The sequence below is a fragment of the Hoplias malabaricus genome, chromosome Y (assembly GCF_029633855.1).
Source record: "Hoplias malabaricus isolate fHopMal1 chromosome Y, fHopMal1.hap1, whole genome shotgun sequence".
NCBI lineage: Eukaryota > Metazoa > Chordata > Actinopteri > Characiformes > Erythrinidae > Hoplias > Hoplias malabaricus.
In genome coordinates, this window is record NC_089820.1 from 45,362,608 (window position 1) to 45,382,199 (window position 19,592).

Genomic DNA, 19,592 nt, shown 5'->3' on the forward strand with positions numbered 1-19,592 from the left:
GAACCGAACCCTGTGACAAGCTTCTTTGAATTTTATTGAGTTCAATAACCACGTGACAAAAGAGTCCATTGTACTCGTTTGGGGGGAGGACCGTTTATAACCAACGTCGAATATTGCATAATTTTATATATTGCTGAGAATACATCGGAAGGAATTGTAATTACTGAATAAAATGTATTATTGCATGTGTACGTTTTGTGAAGAGGAGCTCAGTTTGATTGAGTTTTTCGATAGTGACTCCACCCCGCTCCCCTCTGAGATGTGTGGATGGTAAATGCAGGAAAGCCAGCCATTTTGCTCTGTCCCTGTTAGAAAGTGGGCTGTCGTGGGAAGACGCTCTCAGTAAAAACAATAATTAGCTGAAAATCCCACCAGTAAAAAAATAAATTCCCTTATCTTGGTGCATGCATTAACCTAATCCAAGTCATTTGAAAGGGGTGCAGCAAGGGTAAGTGTGCTAAACGTTTCTCTTCGTTATAATGTTACCATGCGCGCTTTCAGTTAGCGCACCCTCCAGATTAGCTACTTAGCTCCACAGCTAACTTGTTTACTCTCTCTCCCCCTCTCATCACTGAAAAACTAACGTGCGTCACTGGGAAAGGTTTAACATGGAGCAGAGAGAGAAACTCTTGAACAAACTCCCCACACTAAGAGGCACTAGGAAACATCCAAGGTTGAAATATCTTAGAAAACATCCATCCATGAACAAGTTTTCCACATGTTAAGATTTCTGCTTGTAAACACGCTTTACTGCTTAAAATACCAATATTCTTTCCACAACATATTATTTTACCTGTTTATACCCTTTATCGGAAAATCTCAGATGCTGTGAAATGAAACACTACAGGAACACGCGCATTTCACTGATATTACATTTGAAGAGAGTAACTATGAGTCTTAATATGTGCGAAACGTGGTGTCATGTCCCATGAAGACATGTGAAGGGTTAGATTAATGTCACTCAAAGCAGTTCTTTGTGTTAAAAACACATAATTATCCTTTCGGCAGAAGAAAATAACTTATGTTGGAATACTTGGAGAGAGTGTGACCTTTTACTGGGTCGATTTTAGTTCGTTCACCCACACTAATCTATTTTCAGCAAAACCTTCCCCAAATCTGTTGATTTGCAGAATTTGCTCTATAGGAACAAATGCGTTTTTAAGCCAGTAGGACCTAGCTACTTACCCGGAGATAACTTAGGTTTTTGTTCAAGATTTCGCTTATTTCAAGCATTATGACCGTTGTATAAATTACTCAGAATTGACTCATTTCAACGGTGTGCATCTAGGTAGGAGTGGCTTGAGGAGCCAGAATGGACGTTAACTTATGTTGCGTTTGAGGTGAAACTAAAAGTTCTTACAAAAACTGACACCAGCCAACTTCACCTTCGGTCTTTCCAGCGAGTCTGTAGGAAATGCACGGTCACACTTAGCTTCAGCCCTGAAAATCGATAGGAAAGTTAGTGAGCGGTAGCTAATTCTAAAAGCTAAGCCTTGCGCTCTTGAAGGCCGCTGCTCGTTACCCCCTCACCCAGCCGCATCGATCGAAGTGTTCTTGTTCCTTACACGCCAGAATCCAGAACTAACTCAGTTAAACCGCAATGCAAAAAGACGGATAAATGAGGTCAGTGAGTTAATTCCCTGTTGCTGATAACCGGTCGGTCCCTCGGTGTATCTTGTCGACTGTCGAAGCTAGCTGTTGGCTAACACAACTCGCAATACAAATTTTAACCATTACAGTCTACGATATTACATCTAAAATCAGTAGTGCGTGGTGCTTATTTATTTATGTATTGCATCTCAAAAAATGTTTGTCGTTAGTCTTTCCCCGTTTCTGGTGGCGTTTATTGTTGGAGTAAACCGAGAGGTGGCAGTTGTCCCTGGCCTAGTCCAGAAGGGCCTTGTCAACATATGGTGAAATCTTTAAGTACACCCTTCAGTGAAAATCAAGTTTATAAGCTTGTCAGCATGTTGGTGTGGTGGTAATACGATAGAAAGCATAATGAGCAAAATAAGCACTCCACATCATGGCTGAGAATATGTTCTTTCAAAGTGCAGTTTTTCAAAGAATCTCAAACAGGCAAATTCAGACAGCCAGGGTTTCCTATGTCATAAACATAACAGACCAGTCTCACAAACTTTCCTGTAGGTGCTTTTGAACTTTTTGCCATGTACACACTACATGACTTTCAAAGTCTCCAAATCGCTATACCTTTCACCCTATGCAACTAGTTTTCATGCAACTGAAAAGTTTTAAGTGGTTTTGGTTTGCATAGTACATAACTGACCAGCAACATGCAGTCATGAATTGTAAGATCTTATTAACGTCTGGTCTCCAGAAATATTTTGTCATGAAAACACAAGCAAGACACATTTTTTCCTTCCCAAATCCTTATTGAGCAACTGGTTTTTGTACTGAATTGCAGCACACGTATGAATAAGAAAATATGGATGAGAAAATGGATAAGGACATGCAAGCAACAGGGATTTTCTTTTCTGCCCACAAAGTTGGAGGCTTTATTTTTATTTCAGCTGTATAGTCTTACACAGTGAAATGAAGCTCCTCCAGAGCCATGGTGGTGCAACACAAAGCATGTGCATGATAAATACAGAACTGGACAAAGAGACTTGGGAAACACCGTGTACTGTAGAGAGACAGATTAATTTCATGTGCATAGGTCTTTTTCTGCTGAAGGAAGGAAAATGTGTAAAATTGGTCTTGGAAAAAATGGTTCAATGAATAATTAAGTTTAAACATTTCCCTTATCTGTAACTATTGCTAATATTTATTTATTTATTTATTGGGTTACACTTGGGTTACAGGACTCATGTTAAAAGTAATTCACATTTACATCCTAGTCATATTAGCCTATTAGCCTCTATATAGATCATGATCTTTTTCCCCTATTCTTTTAAGGCATTTTAAATTGGTCTGCATAGCAACTGTACAAAGCAGATGGCTAAATGCATTTGATCACATATAACCATTCATTATTTAGTCCTTCTGGGCATGTGATATAATTTTTTATTTTTATTTTTTCACTATGCTTCAGACTGCTGGGTAAATTTAAGGTACATGTATGAGAACACAAAATAATGCAACATTTTCATCAGCTGACTCTATTTATGCTTGAATAGAACTTGAAATATTCATATTTAAATGAGCCTCATCCTGTTAAAAATGTAAAGGTTCAGTTCCTACTGTGTGGAGATCTGTTGCTTGCCATATTCTTCAAATGACACACACCATGCCCATGATTCATGAAAAAACCACCCACCTCCCCTCAACTTCTCACAGCAGGCCAGAAAGCATCAGGCCCTGTTTAGTACACAATGTTCATTCTTGATTTGTCATTTCATACAGTGATATTACAGTACATATATTATTTATGCTTAATATAAACATAGCATCTTTTAATAGTACAGATCGGTAATGTTTTTTGTTTTCTTTTTCTCAGTTGAAAGCTTGTATTGTGGAGTAAATTTTACCTGGCTGCTACATCATTTGCATTCAGTTAAATCTTGAATTAATACTGTACTTTTATGAATTTGTCATAAACTTGCCACACATTTTGCCAAATGTTTTTAGTGACATGCATGTGCTGTGTTAATTATAGCAAAGGCACAAAAATGCAAATTGAATTGGGAAATTGATAATGACTTATAATTGCATTTTAGATTATGAAGAAACTATCTTTAGATTAACAATTAAAATAATGTAAAATAACCGTCACACTTGTTGAGCTGATGTTGGACTCCTACCTTGTAAAATTTGGTATGCTGTAGTTGAAATGTTCTGCAGCTGTATCGGTAACACATCTTGTCAAATGGCAAAAGTGCTAAAAATACTGGGGTAGACCTTAGGAATATAGGTATCTGTGCATATATGCAATGTTGCATGGCATATTGAATATACATCAAGACAATATACTTCTTTTATTAAGCTCCTTATATTTAAGACTTAATGTCTATGGCAGCAGACCTCCGTTAACTGCATTGTTGCCTAATTGTCTTTAAGGTCAACATAAACATAGCACAAAAAGTACGGAAAGTTGTTTGGTAGATTATTTCTTTGTTGTAAAAATGCTTCTTGGCAATAAATCTTATACCACTGGAAAGCCTGTTAATTTCCCTTTTAAATGGTGCCACATTTGTAGAGAACATGCATTTGTGGGATGAGCAGTAGAGCTGAGTGTGTGGGTTGCACCCATGAAAAATTAGCTAAATCCTCTCTGCCAATGCCAAACAGCTTATTCTGCTGTTGCTATTGACACTTGTTTTGAGCTTCCGGTACCCCGAGGTGTGGGCATGGGCCCTGCTACAGTGGTCAATAGGTGGCTGCTCCAAGAATCAGCATGCCACGTTTGACTGATCTGGATAGGGCCCGTACGATACGGCAACTTCAAGCTAGAGTTCCGCAAAACCAAGTTGTGGGATTATTTGGAGTGAGCCCTAGTACCATCTCCAAATTGAAGGCCAAGTTTCATATAACAGGGGATGTCAGAGACGGGCAGCAAAGTGGGCATTCCAAGAAGACGACACCCCAAGAAGATCGTTTCCTTACCCTGTCAGCACTTGGGTACCGTAGTCATCTACAGATTTGCAGACAAGGTTTGCAGGATAACGGCTCTCTGCCCAGACAATCTGGAACAGACTTATCGGGCTGCCAGGAGGCCTGCCATGACTGCCTTTCACCGTCAGGCCCATTTGCGCTGGTGTGAAGAAAGACCTGTGAGGAATGTTATGTTACGGCAGTTCGATCATAGGATCAAAGTGTGGAGAAGACAAGGAGAACACTATGCTAATTGCTGCACAGACAGAGTAACATCTTTTGGTAGCAGCACTGTAATGGTGTGGGGCGGCATCTCCCTCACTGGGAAAAACAAGGCTTTTCATCATTGGAGGCAAATTCAATGCAGAGAGAGATCGAGATGATATTCTACAACCAGTGGCAATCCCATATCTCCACAGTCTGGGACTGAACTCTATCCTACAAGATGACAACACTTGCCACCACAGAGTGGGGTTTATCAGAGACTACATCCAGAATTTGGGAGTGCAGAGGATGGAATGGCCTGCCAGCATCTTGACCTCAACCCCAACCCTTGTGAGATCATCTTAGACATGCTGTTTGTGCCAGAGTTACCAACACAACCACATTGGCTGACTTGCAACAAATGCTGGTTGAAGAGTGGGATACCATCCCACAGCAGTGTGCGACCAGGCTGGTGACCAACATGAGGAGGTGGTGCCAGGCTATGTATGGTTTTTCTACATGCCAATATGCCTTGTTTCTTTAAACTTAAATAATCCAGTCCACCAAACAAGTCAATGGCAGAATAAGCTTTTTGGCATTGGCAGAGAGGATTTTGCAAATTTTTAATGGGCGCAACCCACACACTCAGCTCTACCGCTCATCCTCCAAATGTTTATTCCTTACAAATCTATCACCATTCAAGAGGGCTTTTCAGCGGTATATGGTAAATTGCAAAGAAAGGTTCTTTCTTTTTGTACTAAGTTTTACTATTTTCAACACTGTTTTTGTTGAAGACCTTTGGGCTAGATTTGTGTTTTCACTGTGACTGAAACATATTGGCGTGTTTTTATTTTTATATATATATATATATATGAATTACAGTTACCACATTAAGCAGGGGCAGTGCAAAGATCATGACTGCTACTGCAAAAAAAGTTGCCTTTTGCACCGCACACACACTGTCCAACATTCCCTTTAACCATATGTCGAAAATTGCTGGGCAGGAATCACTGTAGCTTTGGAAATTTTAAAGTATGTCCACAGAAATACTATAAAGTAAAAAAAAAAATTTAATGAATATATTATGGAAATAATTTTTATATTTCTATATAAGTTAATATTATTAAATAGGAGATCCTATATTTTAGGGTCAAATTCAATTAATGAAATCTAATTTAAAAAAAAAAGCTGAGAAGCACCTGTGGTAATAAATACACATTTAGAAGATAAAGCCTCATTCCTGTAAGCACAAATTCGAGTGAAGTGTGTTCTGAGTATTTTGCCTGTTTTCAGCCTCGTTCCTAGCTCTTTTAACCCAAGCTAAGCACTAAACTCTCAGCTGCGGTGGGCTACAGGGCTTGTGTTTTTTCCCCACCGACTTTGAGTGTGACATCACCAGTCGGCAAGCTCCCACATCGCCCCCTCCCTGTGGTTCTTAAATGCACGAGTGAACAATTTGGGCATGTCCTTAACGAGAATACAGTATTACGTTACACTGCCCAACCTTGATAAAGATAAAAAGACAAAGATTTATTGCCATGCTCTTTTAAGACAATTTTTAAACATTTCACCCTCATGTACAACTCTGAGTGATAAACTACTGATAAAAGCTTTATATCAAATAGTATTAACAGAATTTACAGTTTCTTTGTCCTGGACCATGGTTTGGGCCACATTAAAAAGTCAAAAGTTCAGAATCAGACAAGGTAGCTATCAAGCTTAAAGTTGACATTCACAATAGTATTCAAAAAAGACTTTATAAAATCAGAAGATTTTCATCAACAGTTGCCAGTTTCTAATGGGTTTGCGACACTCCTGTGTCAATACATTTGAATTGGTCCTGTATGCTAGAGTCTCTCTCTCCTCTCATGGGAGTGAAAAGGCATCCGTGTGGGGTTTTTTTAACAACGGAGAGGACTCCAAACATTCAAAAGCACACTGAGATGAGGAAATATGCTGTATTCCAGCTCCATCTATTTATTTATTTAATTATTCATTCATTATTTAGCTCTTTCAGATCACTTAACGTGGGAATTTCTCCACCAAGTTCGGAGATGGCTAACTGCATTATTGAAAGTGCTAAAAAAAAATTCAACTGGAGTTACAAATGAGTTTCTGTGGAAATTCAATCAGTGAGTAAAAAGTTTACATACAAGTTAAACTTTAGTCAGTCAATTTTCCTCACAAACTTACCGTTCCAATTCCAAAGACAGAGATCCTGAATATAACTTTGATTTGTTTCCCCACAATCGTATCTGTCCCATTTAACTCACTATACTTTTCTCTGCAGTAGCAGATGTTGAGCTATTGAACTTATATAGAACGCATGGCCTTAGTTACACCCCCTACATGCATGACATGGCCACAGGTGTGTTGTGGTAGCTGCTTTGTTTAACTGGACATCTGTTGTTGTTACAGGACAAAAGTGACATTTCATACGGGAAAGGCCACTTACAGGGTAAGCCCATATCCATTTTTTTCAGGAACTTACTTTTCTCACTCTTGCTTAAATCATGACTAAAATGGTTAACTGTAAGGTACTTTTGCAAATTTAGTTTACAAAATCATAATCAACACTTCAATCAAAGCAAAGTAAATAGCTTTAAACACAAGTCATTTCAATGGGTTGTTCTCATGCACTTTTTTTGGTATAGACTTTAAATCCTTTGTTCTTCACATTAAATTATAATAAAAAAAAGCCTCTGCAGCTAATGTTAGTGTTATAAAGGAGAGCAGTGCCCACATGCCATGTTACAAATTCATTCATGTTCTCATCATCCCCTGGAGGTTTAAGAGTCTTCTGTTGGTAATGAACAGGCAATACCAGGTCATTACTGGTAATATAACACCCTCATGGACACATGCTCTCATTTTGCATCTTGCATTTCTCTTCTCGGCTGCCTGTAGGTTTAACCTGTGTGCTGTGTTAGAGTTGCCTGAAACAAAACTGCATGTAATGGATAAGGTTCTATTTAAAAGCTGCAAGTCCTCTAAATTAAAAGACTAGCGGTTTCCTTGGTTACATGCCTACCCCCTACATACAAGTGTACGCACGCACACACACACACACACACACACACACCCACACACACCACTTATGTGTAGCTGCCAGTCTACTAGACTGTTCTCTGTGGGTGGATTTTTAGTCCTGCATGGCAACACCTCCATTATCTGGCACTGCAGGCTGGCTGTGCTGATTGAGCTTGTATGTGTCTGTGTATTAATATTGAACACTTAGGGAGACTGTTCGAGAATGAATGATTTGATAAAAAAAAAAGGTGTATTTGAATGTTAAGGCTAGTGAGATTCATGCACTTTATGTGAATTAGTGACAGAAGTGTGAGCAGCATATGCAGTAGTGTCAGGACCACACTTACCAGTCTAAACAGCCATTAAGTACAATTTGTTTATGCTTGGGAGCAATGGAAAAGATTAGAACAGCTACTTTTATAAGGTAGAGGAGAAAAAATATTTGCAAAGTTAGTTAAATAATTAAATGTGCACTAGCGATAATGAGGCCCCTTAAACTGTGCAAGACAAGACACAACTGAGATAGGATGTGTGTAGGGCTGGCCCTGAATATTCGGCTATTCAGATATTCGTTCGTTGGGTAGGATTCAGATTATAATTTTAAGATTTGGATATTTGTTTCTTTGATAAATGATGCGAAAAAGTCAAACCTCCACTCATGTATTCAGCCTTGTCAAAATAAAAGACTTGAACGAAGCCTAAAACAGCTTAACACGCTACAGCAACCTATTTACAAAAAAGCATGGCAGTTCAGTTCATTTTGCCAGCTTTACACCTCAAATTAGAACACCTCCAGGAAGCTCTGTTTTATTCGTGTATACTCTGTGCTCTTAGTGACACTGTGTATGCATGAATTAGTGAACAATTCAGCAAGCAGAGCTATGCTGCAAGCCACAATGCCGCCTTAATTTTAAAACGGGCACAGAGCGTAGATTTTCTGAACAATAGGGCTGACCCCAATTATTCGGGTATAGATATTCAGATATTTGTTCGTTGGGTATGAATTCAGTGTCTGATTTTGAGATTCAGATATTCAGTTTTTTGGATAAATGTGGTTATTGATAAAGGCAACGCTCCATTCAACCCACATTCAGGGTGCAGCAAATGAAGCCTAAAACTCGGTCATATAAAACAGCCTAACAGGCTAAAACTTACAATGAAGCTTGTAAGTGAAATTAGAGCACCTTCTCTCAAACTGGTTAAATTGTGTATACTCTGTGCTCTTAGTTAGCTAGTTATTTAGTAGGTTAGCAAGCACAGGTAGCTAGCGAAGCCACACTGAGCCACAGTACAGCCTGGAGAAAGGGATATTAAAGCAGGAGTCGGAAGCGGGTTTTGTTAACGACAACAATATACAACACCCTACTTCCTGAATATTCGATTATTCACAGAATATCCCGGCCGAAGCTCCGAAGCCCTAAAAGTGGTATTTGGGACAACCATAGGGTGCGTGGGTGGGTGTGTGTTTGGGTATGAATATTAAAAATATATATATACACACTTACTTTTACACAATTACTTTTTGAGGATTCTGTGATGGAATTTTAGGCAGTCATGCTGCAATCCAAACTTGTATTTAATGGCTTTTAACTGTATTACTTGAAGGGTGGTTTCTGTCTTTTTACAGTAAAGATGTGTGAATTTTGCATAGGAATGTGTCAGAGTGCAGACTCTTTTAGAGGTGCCATCAATCACCCACTGCTCTACTCATGGAGAACCATGAGGCTCCAGAAATACACACATCACTCTGTGTTCCTCCAGAAGCTGTATCATTTTCCCCTTGAACAGAGTGAACAGAGTATCTCAAAAGAAACCCTCAATGAGATCTTGCAACAAGACAAATGTTTGTTGTCTGCTGAAAGATTTTGTCCTGCTTTTAAAGTTGTTAGCATTGGCTTATTTCTGTTTGTTTCCTCACCATTTTAACCTGTGCAGGGTTTGGATTGGAGGCATTGCTTACAAGTGGTCTTATCACATGTCAATTTAGAAGTATAAATAGTGTTCATTTCATATAGATTGCACTGATGATACAAGCAGGCTATACTAGCATTTCTGGTATAGACTGATATATATATAATTACAAGACTTTTCAGGACTCTCCTTATAAGTCTTTTGTTCTTTTCCCTTCTGCTGACTTCCACTATATTTTAACTGCAGCAAATGCTTTGCTTTGTTTTGCACCTGAGCCTCAGGTTTTACATAAAACTGAATATCTAGGTCAGAAATATGTACCTTCTGCCTGATGGTGTTCAGTGTTTCACTTAAATTCATTAAAAGGTGTGTTGTTTTTTTGTTTTTTTTCCTCTTCTCTTTTTTTTTCTTCTTTCTTTCCTTCTTACATGTTTGTTTATGCATATTTCATTTTAATATTTCCATGAACGTTTTCTTCTGCAACCGGGATAACTGGCAGGAATGAGGATGTATTTAAATTGATATAGGAGTATACAATATTTTTATATGACCCAGCCAGTGCATGTTGATGGATGGTGCAGGGTATGAATTAATGCTTTGTATCTAGGGTTGTCAAAACTATTGAAATTGTGATTTCAAAATGTGTATTTAATCATGATTCATTGCATGTATTTGTTAAAATTGAATTATTTTCTTTTGCAAAGCTGTGCATTTTATTGTTGCTAAATGAATTAACCTCCAAAAGCTTCCTCAAACTTCTTTACTTAATTCAGTGAAATCCTCTTTTACGCAAATGTTTCAGGGCTTCAGTAAGAGCAACAGTAGCTAGTAGCTCTTCCACTTCTTCCATGGTTATAGCACCTTCCTACTTCTGTTGTGTGCTGTATTTGGGTGAAATTGTAGCTTTCAATTTGGCTATTGCTTTTATCATTATGCTGCTTTTGTATTGTCTATACGTCTCCCCCAATCTCTGTCCAGCTTAGTCTACACTGTTACTGACAGGTAATTTTGCCTGTAAACAATACTTTAGGTACTCAATACTCTTTGGCTATTAATCATTTCACAGCATGGCTGTAACTAAAAAATAGTTTAGCTATAATCACAATGCCATCAATGGAACTTTAAACATTTTTTTTAACTATAGCTAAAAAAAAAATCTAGCTTGGCAGCTAGCAGGATTTCAGGGTGGAACTACAGATGACTTCAAAGATCAAACTTGGAGATCCTGTTCAAGCTCTTTTTGTATAATGTATCATTTACATGATTAATTTTCTGCAATGTTTTTATATGGCTGCTGTAACAGTATGAATCTATTTCTTGTAAGATGTAACATGCAGAAAACTTTGTAGACTATACTTGGATTAGGCAGTTTGGATATTTACGACACAATTACTAAAACCATAGTACTCTCCCCTTGTCTATAACTCATGTACTATAAGTAGTGCATGAAAAAATGCATTGGGCTAATTATGAGTCATATATACAAAACCAAGGTCTTTGCTATGATATTTGATCCTTAGGGCTTAGCTGAATATAGGTTATAAGTTATGGTAGTTATGACCTCTGGCCTTCTGAAAGGACAAGCCTAGACATACCTCCATTTGATATTAATAGAATCATTTCCTTGTGTCAGGGATAGTCTTGTCCAGTGTGATCCCTCAAAATCAAAAGTAGAATCAATCTCAATTATGCCATACCCTTGCCATGGTTAAATTTTATTTGGTAGGGTTTAAGCAAGCATGGCTTTCTCCAAAGAGGAAGAGGGATTTGATTTAAGACAGGGGAGTGAAGGCTCTGAAGGGTGGTGATAAATGTTTCAGATGCTTCAATTTTCTAGTGTTGTCATGGTGTGTTAAGAAACCAGATAAACATATACCTGAATCTAATAATATTTGTCTGTCTGTCTTAAGAACGGTGAATTAAGAGTTGCACAATGCAACGTCTTTATAGAGAAACACTTCTGTCTTGAATAGACACTGAATACACTTACAACATGAACTGAAATCTTCAATGTATGAAAGTGCTTATTTGCCCTGGCCCTGCTGGATATGTGAAGTGTAGTCACATGACTGTGGTCAAGAGCATGAAGATGTGCCAGGGTTTGCTCTCTGTTCTCAGTCAGTTTAAGTACTTCAGACTGACACTATTCTGTATACTGTAGATGGTAAGGCATCATTGAGTGTATTGTATTGATTGTGCTAGGGTGACATGCTTCCAGGAAAACTCTGGCATTTATCCTGTGGATTATGTATCACTTACTTTGTGTTGAATCTGGTATAACACATGGAGCCCAGCAAGTGCTTCGCTTCTTTTCTTTTCCCATTTCATCTCATATTGCATGTATGTCCTGTCCAGTATGCATGTTTTATACATGAACCCCTTGCATGCTGTCAGATCTTGTCTTTTTCTCTTTAGCTGTTCCCCTTCCACTGTTTGTATTTTCCTGTGTGTAAGTCTGATGTCTGTGTCCTGTACTGTTTGGTGTGTTTCTGTAGCATTTATCAAAGGCACTGGATGGATAGCATTGAAGCTGAAGCTCTTTACCTGACCACGGCGCAGCATGGGCAGCCTCAGTGTGAGCTTCCCCACACTGCTGTGGAGGTACCCACCCTTGGGGGGTAAGAAGTCACTCATCCTACTTTTATTTGCACCAGAAGAAACACTTTTTAATGCCTTTTTCAATAAACTGCAAAAGAAACATTCTCTTTCTCTGACTTGAATCAAAGTTGGACTAATGGCTTGGGCCCCCAGCTTTCACTGTGGTCACTAATGGGCTCATGTTGATTGCGAAAGCCAGCTTCTTGGGATTTTGCTGACCAAGTGTATAACAGCAAAGCCACTACTATTAAGATAACTTGAAATTAATTTTAAACATCATCTAAAATGAGTAGTTAAAGTGCAGTTTAGCCCAACTTTGAATATAGAGGAATGGATATTAGAGTATTCATTTTAAGTGTCACCAGCAGAAGTTTACTGTAAATTTTTGGCTTAGGTAGATTTTATTTTTATTTATTTTTTTGTCTACAGAGTAGCTTAATGTTGCAGCACTGATGGAATCTCATGAAAAAAGCTAGTATTTTTAATTTAAAAGTTAAAATAGAAGGGATGTGTTCTTAAATGTGACATTTATAAAATTTGTAGAAATCTCGTGATAATTAGACCACATTTTAACCCATTCTTGTCTCAGTTATTTACTTAGAGCTGTAGTTTATGAACAACCATTGTGTCCTGTAGATTCAACTATTGCGTTCTGTGGTTTCTCACCACTACTCATAGTCTAATGGCTTAAATGACCTAAGTCATATGACCCCCAATGACCAATCCCAATCCTGTTGTCCGTGCCCCCTCCTTTCTGAACAGAGCGTTGATGGTGGCGCAGTGCCGGAACCTGATTATGTCCCGAGGGTGCATCAGCACAGGGATTACCAGCGCGTTACTGGTCTCCATTCATTCCTGCCGATCACTGGTGCTTATCAGCATCAATCTGACACTCTGTTTACCTGACGCTGCACTCCGTTGTGCTTGGCTAAGAGAAAAGCTCACAAAAAAGTCCCCCGCCATCAGCACTTTCTTTTGTGGGAGGTGGGGAGCAGCTTTTAGTAGGCCGTCAAACTCCGGGCCTGATTATCAGTCTCTGCCCAGTCACAGGCCACGGCCCGTGTTTGTCACCCAGTACTGTGCTGAAGCCAGCGCTGTGTCTTTTTGCCTCATGTTGATTTGAATTCGTTGTCTCCAGTTTCTGGATTTTGGGGTTGTTTTGTACTTTATTTTTTTTCTTTTTCTACTGGTCCTAATCCTGATCAGCCTGGATGAGGTCAAAGTTTGGTTCATCCTCTAAGCCACGCCGATGTTGCTTCTCTCAAATACTGATTATTAAGATACATTTCACTTAGCAGGCACTTGCTGTGGCATTGCAGTTATTTGTATATGTCAAGACGTCTGCACTTTGTGGATTTGTTTTTGTGTTGACACTTGTAATTTTAATCAATTATTTTTCGTCACACGTGGTTGTGGCATTGTGGTGAAGACACAGTGGATTTGTGTTTGAGAAAAATGGCTTCTTTTAAGCTGGACTTTCTTCCAGAGATGATGGTGGACCACTGCAATCTGAACTCAAGTCCAGTGTGAGTATTGCCATCCCCTGTGTGTACTCTGGTTAAAACGTGGTCGATTGTGGTCATTGCTTTCATACACTTTTTTAAAGAGGCATCCTAACTATGACTATTTTAGAGAATGATACCTGCTGAATAGATTTTGATTGTGATGTGGATTCCTGCTAGGAACAGTTTAATCTTCTTCCTCTAATACAGAGCCAGTATGATTGTTTAAGATTCGTAAGTGGTTTACATTAACCAGTGTTTTAAAATAATTTATTGGTAGTCAAAAGGCATATTGAGGTCTTTTGCCTTAAGGGGCACAGTTACCCTTTTACAAAATAAAATGTTATTTTATTGTAATTTGTTTTTACTCATTTAATGGAATGGACGGCTTTGTAATTTTACAGTATAGCCATTCCTAAAACAATAGGAAATTAGTTTACCACAGATGGGATTGGACCCATTATTTATATTGGACCAGAAAGGCAGGTTGAAAATGGTAGCATGGTTGGTATGCCAACTCCAATACCTCTTTCTGACAGATGTTGTTAACTCACAGTTGATCACAAATAAAATGCCTTCAGAAATATTGAAGCCAAAGAAAGTAGAGCCAATGTTAGAAAGTGTTCACAAGTTAACCAGCAGCAAGAGCACATCTTTAAGTTTTAAATCCCATGGAAAAACATCGCATAAAATATAACATGGCACTAGTGTGAACATGCATTTATTGCTTAAGGGAGTATTTGAAAATTACATTTATAGACACAAGTATTTTAAAAAATTATGTAGCTAGAACTGCACTATTCTGGTGACACAATGAACATTCCTACCCTTAAACAACCCTTCCACTTTCTACAGGACACTTAATTATATCTAAAATTATTAATGTCGCACGTTCTGGGCTAAGGCTGCCATGCTTTTGGAAGCTATATTGCATGCTGTACAGAAGAGACCCTCTGCTGAGGTGCCAGGGAAACATGAGTAGGATTTAGCAAGATCTGTCACAAATCTAGAATCATTTGAAATAGACTGCACATGGTTTAATTTTGGAGATTAGCAAGACCAGTGGGAAGTATAAATAAACACACGTTTATAATAAGAGAAATCAAATCAATAGCTGCTACCATGTCAAAACGACTGTGCAGAGCGACAGATTGATTTACTATTTATCCTTGTTACTAGAGGAAAAAAAAACAATGGACCCACTAATTGACAGTGAAATTTGTTGCAGAGTTTTTATAATTGATTATCGATTTTGTTGATATTTGCTGCAGCCCTAAAGTTCCCCGTGTGTGTGTATATATCGTCATGCAAGCATCAGAATATGGTGCAAGATAAAAAAATAAAAAATTCAAAAGGTAGACACAGATCTAAAATGCCTTATGTATGTTAATTCCTACAATTAAAGAAATGTGTGAATATAATGTCATAAAATTAATTGGAATGTCCAACGTGTGATGTGAAATAAATTGTACTGTTTTGGTAGCAGTTTCAAATTTCAAAATTGAAATTGTGTATCAATGAAAATTTTTTTTTTTTTTTTTTTTTTGCATGCCGTATTGCCTAATCTTACAAACTATATCATAAATGCTGCTCAGGGCTGAACTTTAAAAGCAGTTTCAAGCCGAAAAACAGTAGTTAGTATTCCAACATGTATGACAGTTTGTGTTCTAAAATGTCAGAAAACATCTGATGATCACATAGCACAGATTTATACCTTTTGTATTTAACAGGGTACAACATGAAACTGTTGACAAACCAAATTGCTCATGGCTAGGTGTTTATATCTGCAGGCTACTAACTAATATCTCGCTACAACTGCAAGCTAAACCACATGTGGAAGTTAAACTAAAGTATGCACTAACTAGGTTATACCTGCCCCACTAGCTATTAAAAGATGTGCGTTCTTTCGCATGCAGTATATCACACAAGAAACTGATGAATGAACACAATGCTCACTTTAATGTTAAATATGGAGTGCATTTTTGTCACATTAGATCAGGGGTGGGCAATTATTTTTTCCATGGGGCCACATGAGAAACAGAAAATATTGTGGAGGGCCGGCCAAAAGGCTGATCTCAATTCTGCATAATATTAACTGTACTTCTTTGTAAAAAGCAGTAAATAGCATTGTTTTGACAAGCTGGTAAGAGTATATGTTATAATTAAGCAATGAAAACATGAGGTTGCCTTCCAAAAAATGTAATTTATTCAAGCGAATTTCACAAAACAATGGGAAAGGCAATTAATCACTAAAACGGCATCATAAAAACACGCTAAACATGCAAATTAAAATAAAAAAAGAAGCTTGGTAAAAAAGCCTTGCTGCTTTTGCAGTTTAGCTAGCAAAGCTTCCGATGTCCGCACCCTTTCAGCATCAGTCACGTTCTTGTATTTCTCCCCGTGTTTCGTCTCGTAATGCCGACTCAAATTGTAGTCCTTAAACACGGCGATCTGCTCCCCGCACACTAAACACACGGCTTTACCTCTCACTTCAGTAAATAAATACTTAGCAGTCCAATTTTTGTTGAAAACCCTGCATTCGGCATCTACCTTTCTTTTTTTAGCATGAGCAGACATTTCTGAGGGCTAAAGTCGTCTTGTGACTTGCTAGTGACAACGATCAAATCACGCCCATGCCTCAATATACGTTTTGCGTCATCATGTACGTAAATAAAAAACAACTTCAAAATAAAAGCAATGCAGCTTCAGTCCATGCATCAGGTAAAATAAGAAAATATGTTTATTTTGTAATTTCCAATTAACGTTACACGGGCCGGTCAGAGTCAATCAAAGGGCCGCATGCGGCCCGGGGGCCGTACAATGCCCAGGTTTGCATTAGATGCTCTACTTATTGGTCAGACAATCTTGAATGCAGCATCCACTTAGCTTGTTTTTATTATGGCTGCTTGTACATTTTGAGATGGTAGTTGTGATACCACATACATATCACTTTACATTTAACACTTCACTAATGTGACTGGCCTGTGAAAGTAAAATGAGTAATCTATCTGGTTTAATTGTTGTATTTATTGCTCCCAAATGTTCTGTTCAGAAGAGATATGTAGATTCAGTATACATGGTTGTATGAATGGTTATTTTGTAGTGCGTGTGTTTTTATTTGTTCCACATTTAACACATCTGTGGCACTGAACACACAAAATAGTGCACTATGAGCAGTGAACACACACCCAGAACAAGTGTGGCAGGCAGTTTGGGGTTAGTGACAACTCACTACAAGTGGGGTTACTCAGTGACAACTCGGCCATGATTAATGGAAGGGGACAGTGTTGTTCCTTTAGTCCCACTGCTCTCCAGTTTTCCTGGTGGTTATGGGAATTGAACCAGTGACCTTCCAGTCCAAAGCCCTCTTCTTCTAACTATTAGGCCATGTCTGATAGTCAGTTTCACTACTCCTGTTCAGAAACAGCAACTGGAATGCTTTTAAAAAAAAAAAAAAAACAACTTTACAGAAAGATTTTGCTCGAGTTTTGAACTTGAGGGACATTCAGGAGATGAAGCTAAAGGCATGCGTATTTAGCTATTGAGCTGTAGACTGCTACAGAGTCATAAGAGACCAAAGAGACACATCTCTTCCGGCTCATTATGTAGCATATTATGTATAATAAACAAACTTGAGGATTAATAAGTCCTGGATGAGGCTTATGGTTGAAGGTGGATCTCTAACACCAGGTATAGGTTTTCTATTCAGTAAACCAGATAATGTGAAACCTTTAGGCCATATGGTCCAGCCCTAGTATTTAGTCATTGTGTTATTGTGTATTTAATGTTGTGGATCAACTTGGTGCCAGAAAATATTTAAGGTTTCAAAGCGATCAATGTATCATCATTAATAATGGGTGAAAAAATTGCTGCTAATCCATTCCTACTGTTCAATCACATTTTTAAATCACATTTCTCTCCCACCTGCCTTTACTTCTATGTCATGACCAAATATTTCTCTCGACAATTGTGGCGCTGACCACTGCAAAAATTACAGCAGCTGCAAGACACAGCCTTTTCCTCCACTAATGCATACAATTCACTGGCTGTTTTAGATGTTTATACCCAAGTTTTAAGATGATAATGCATAGGTTGTAGCATGTGAGAAATATTTACAGCTGGTTAAAGGAATTTAAATGGAAATTATGTATACTTTTTTTTTTTTTTTTTTTAAATACACATGTGAAAGTAGAATTGGATATTGTGTGGTCAGACATTTTCAGTGTGAACACAATCCAGTCAGTGTATCCAGAAGCAAAACACATGTTAATGCCAGACATTTGTGGCACATTTTATCCCTCTATTAAGGATAGTCGTGCAATCAAGGTGGTCATTTTTGGCTGTGAGCCAAGTGAAGTTTGTAAAATAATGTGTGCTATGTTTCTTATACCAGCTACACTAATATTAGATATTTCAAGGTTTGATTTTGGTCTGGTAAACAGACCAAAACAGTACCTTCAATGTAATGTTTGCTGTGGTGTTGTTTGTAAGCCATGCTGTACAACTGACCTGGGAACACTTCATACCTGAATGGGACCACTAAGTGCTGACTAGATCTAATCCAAAGTTTTCTTCAGTAATGTTTTCCCAGGGTCCCCCTTAAAAGTTCCCTGTTCCTGCTAGTCTTGCACTTACTCTATGCTGTGTTTAAGACTGACATGGTGAAATACTACTGTCTGTTTTGCTCTATGACATGTCTGTTGAAATTATTCAGTGTGTAGCCTTGCCCAAGCCTTGCCCTTATTGCGGTGTTGGTAAAAGTTGGAGAATGTTTGAAATTGATAGTATATAAAAATGATCACGTCTATCTAGTAAACTTCTAAATAAACGAGACAGATTAGAACAACAGGCAACACTCAGTTGCCAGGCAACATCACGGTTGGTTGAAAGACGATGGCTAGCAGAGTATTATTGTTTGCATTATTATTGCTTAACGTTTGTGATGTAAAAAAGTGCCTCATGAAACTTTGTTTGTGTACAAGGTAAATAACCATTCAGATGTTTGTCCACATGAACATGATTTAATATTGAAGCACCAAATACATTCATCTGTTAGCTAAATGTTGCTGTTAGCAATTTGGTTGTGACAGTTAATTTACTGGCTCTGTTCCAGTCTCATTTTTGTGTTTATCTATGAAGTGGCATTTTAAAAACAATTATTACATTTCCAGCAATACAGCAAACTAGGGTATATTGGAACTGCTTATGGGTCTAGTGCTAAATGAGCTAATGGGTCAACAGCTTTTCTCATGACAAGTTAGTTTGTTTCCATTTAACTAGACCAAATGTTTACAGGAGTTATTGGTGTAGGACATTGAGCTGGAGTTAAAAATTCTGTAGTTAGTAGTGCTGTTGGCCTGCTCTCAATTTTTCAGCCACTGGTATGTTTAAATATTCTTTGATATCTTGTTGTCTTGATTTAGCAGGACAAAAAAAGAAAAAACTGTCACAGACTGCTCACGTCCACACTAGCACAGAGAAGCAATATGCAGCCATATATTTAGTAGAGCTAATAAAATGACAATAATATGTGTGAAATGATTGGTGTTTGTAATTTTAAAGGAGGTTAGGGCTGAATTTATAAAAGTAAATGTAAAAAGAACAACTTTTGATTTAAAATGTTTGTAAATGCTGTTAAACATATTTTCATTGTAAACTCCTAACTACATTTGCCATTTACCTATTTGGCCTTTAGTATGTGCCTTTTGTTCAAACAAGGAGTTTACATGTTCTATCTGCTGGAGAATTGACAAAGGGAAAGATTTATTAGCCGTTTCTCTCCCCAGTCAATGAACT

General features: G+C 38.0%; 1 protein-coding gene across 7 annotated transcripts in view; it reads left to right on the forward strand.

Annotated features, from left to right (window-relative positions):
* Nucleotides 1-307: 307 nt before the first annotated feature.
* The window catches only part of LOC136677790 (CUGBP Elav-like family member 1), a 38,811-nt gene continuing 19,526 nt past the window's right edge, over nt 308-19,592 (forward strand). For 4 of the 7 annotated variants that reach the window (XM_066655435.1, XM_066655439.1, XM_066655438.1 and 1 more), the window contains exons 1-3: nt 308-448; nt 7,174-7,213; nt 12,192-12,314. In XM_066655435.1, the coding sequence (XP_066511532.1) occupies nt 12,211-12,314 (104 nt within the window). In that variant the 5' untranslated portion in view covers nt 308-448; nt 7,174-7,213; nt 12,192-12,210. The remainder of the gene's footprint in view (nt 449-7,173; nt 7,214-12,191; nt 12,315-19,592) is intronic. The other 3 variants (XM_066655441.1, XM_066655436.1, XM_066655442.1) reach the window with 3 other exon arrangements.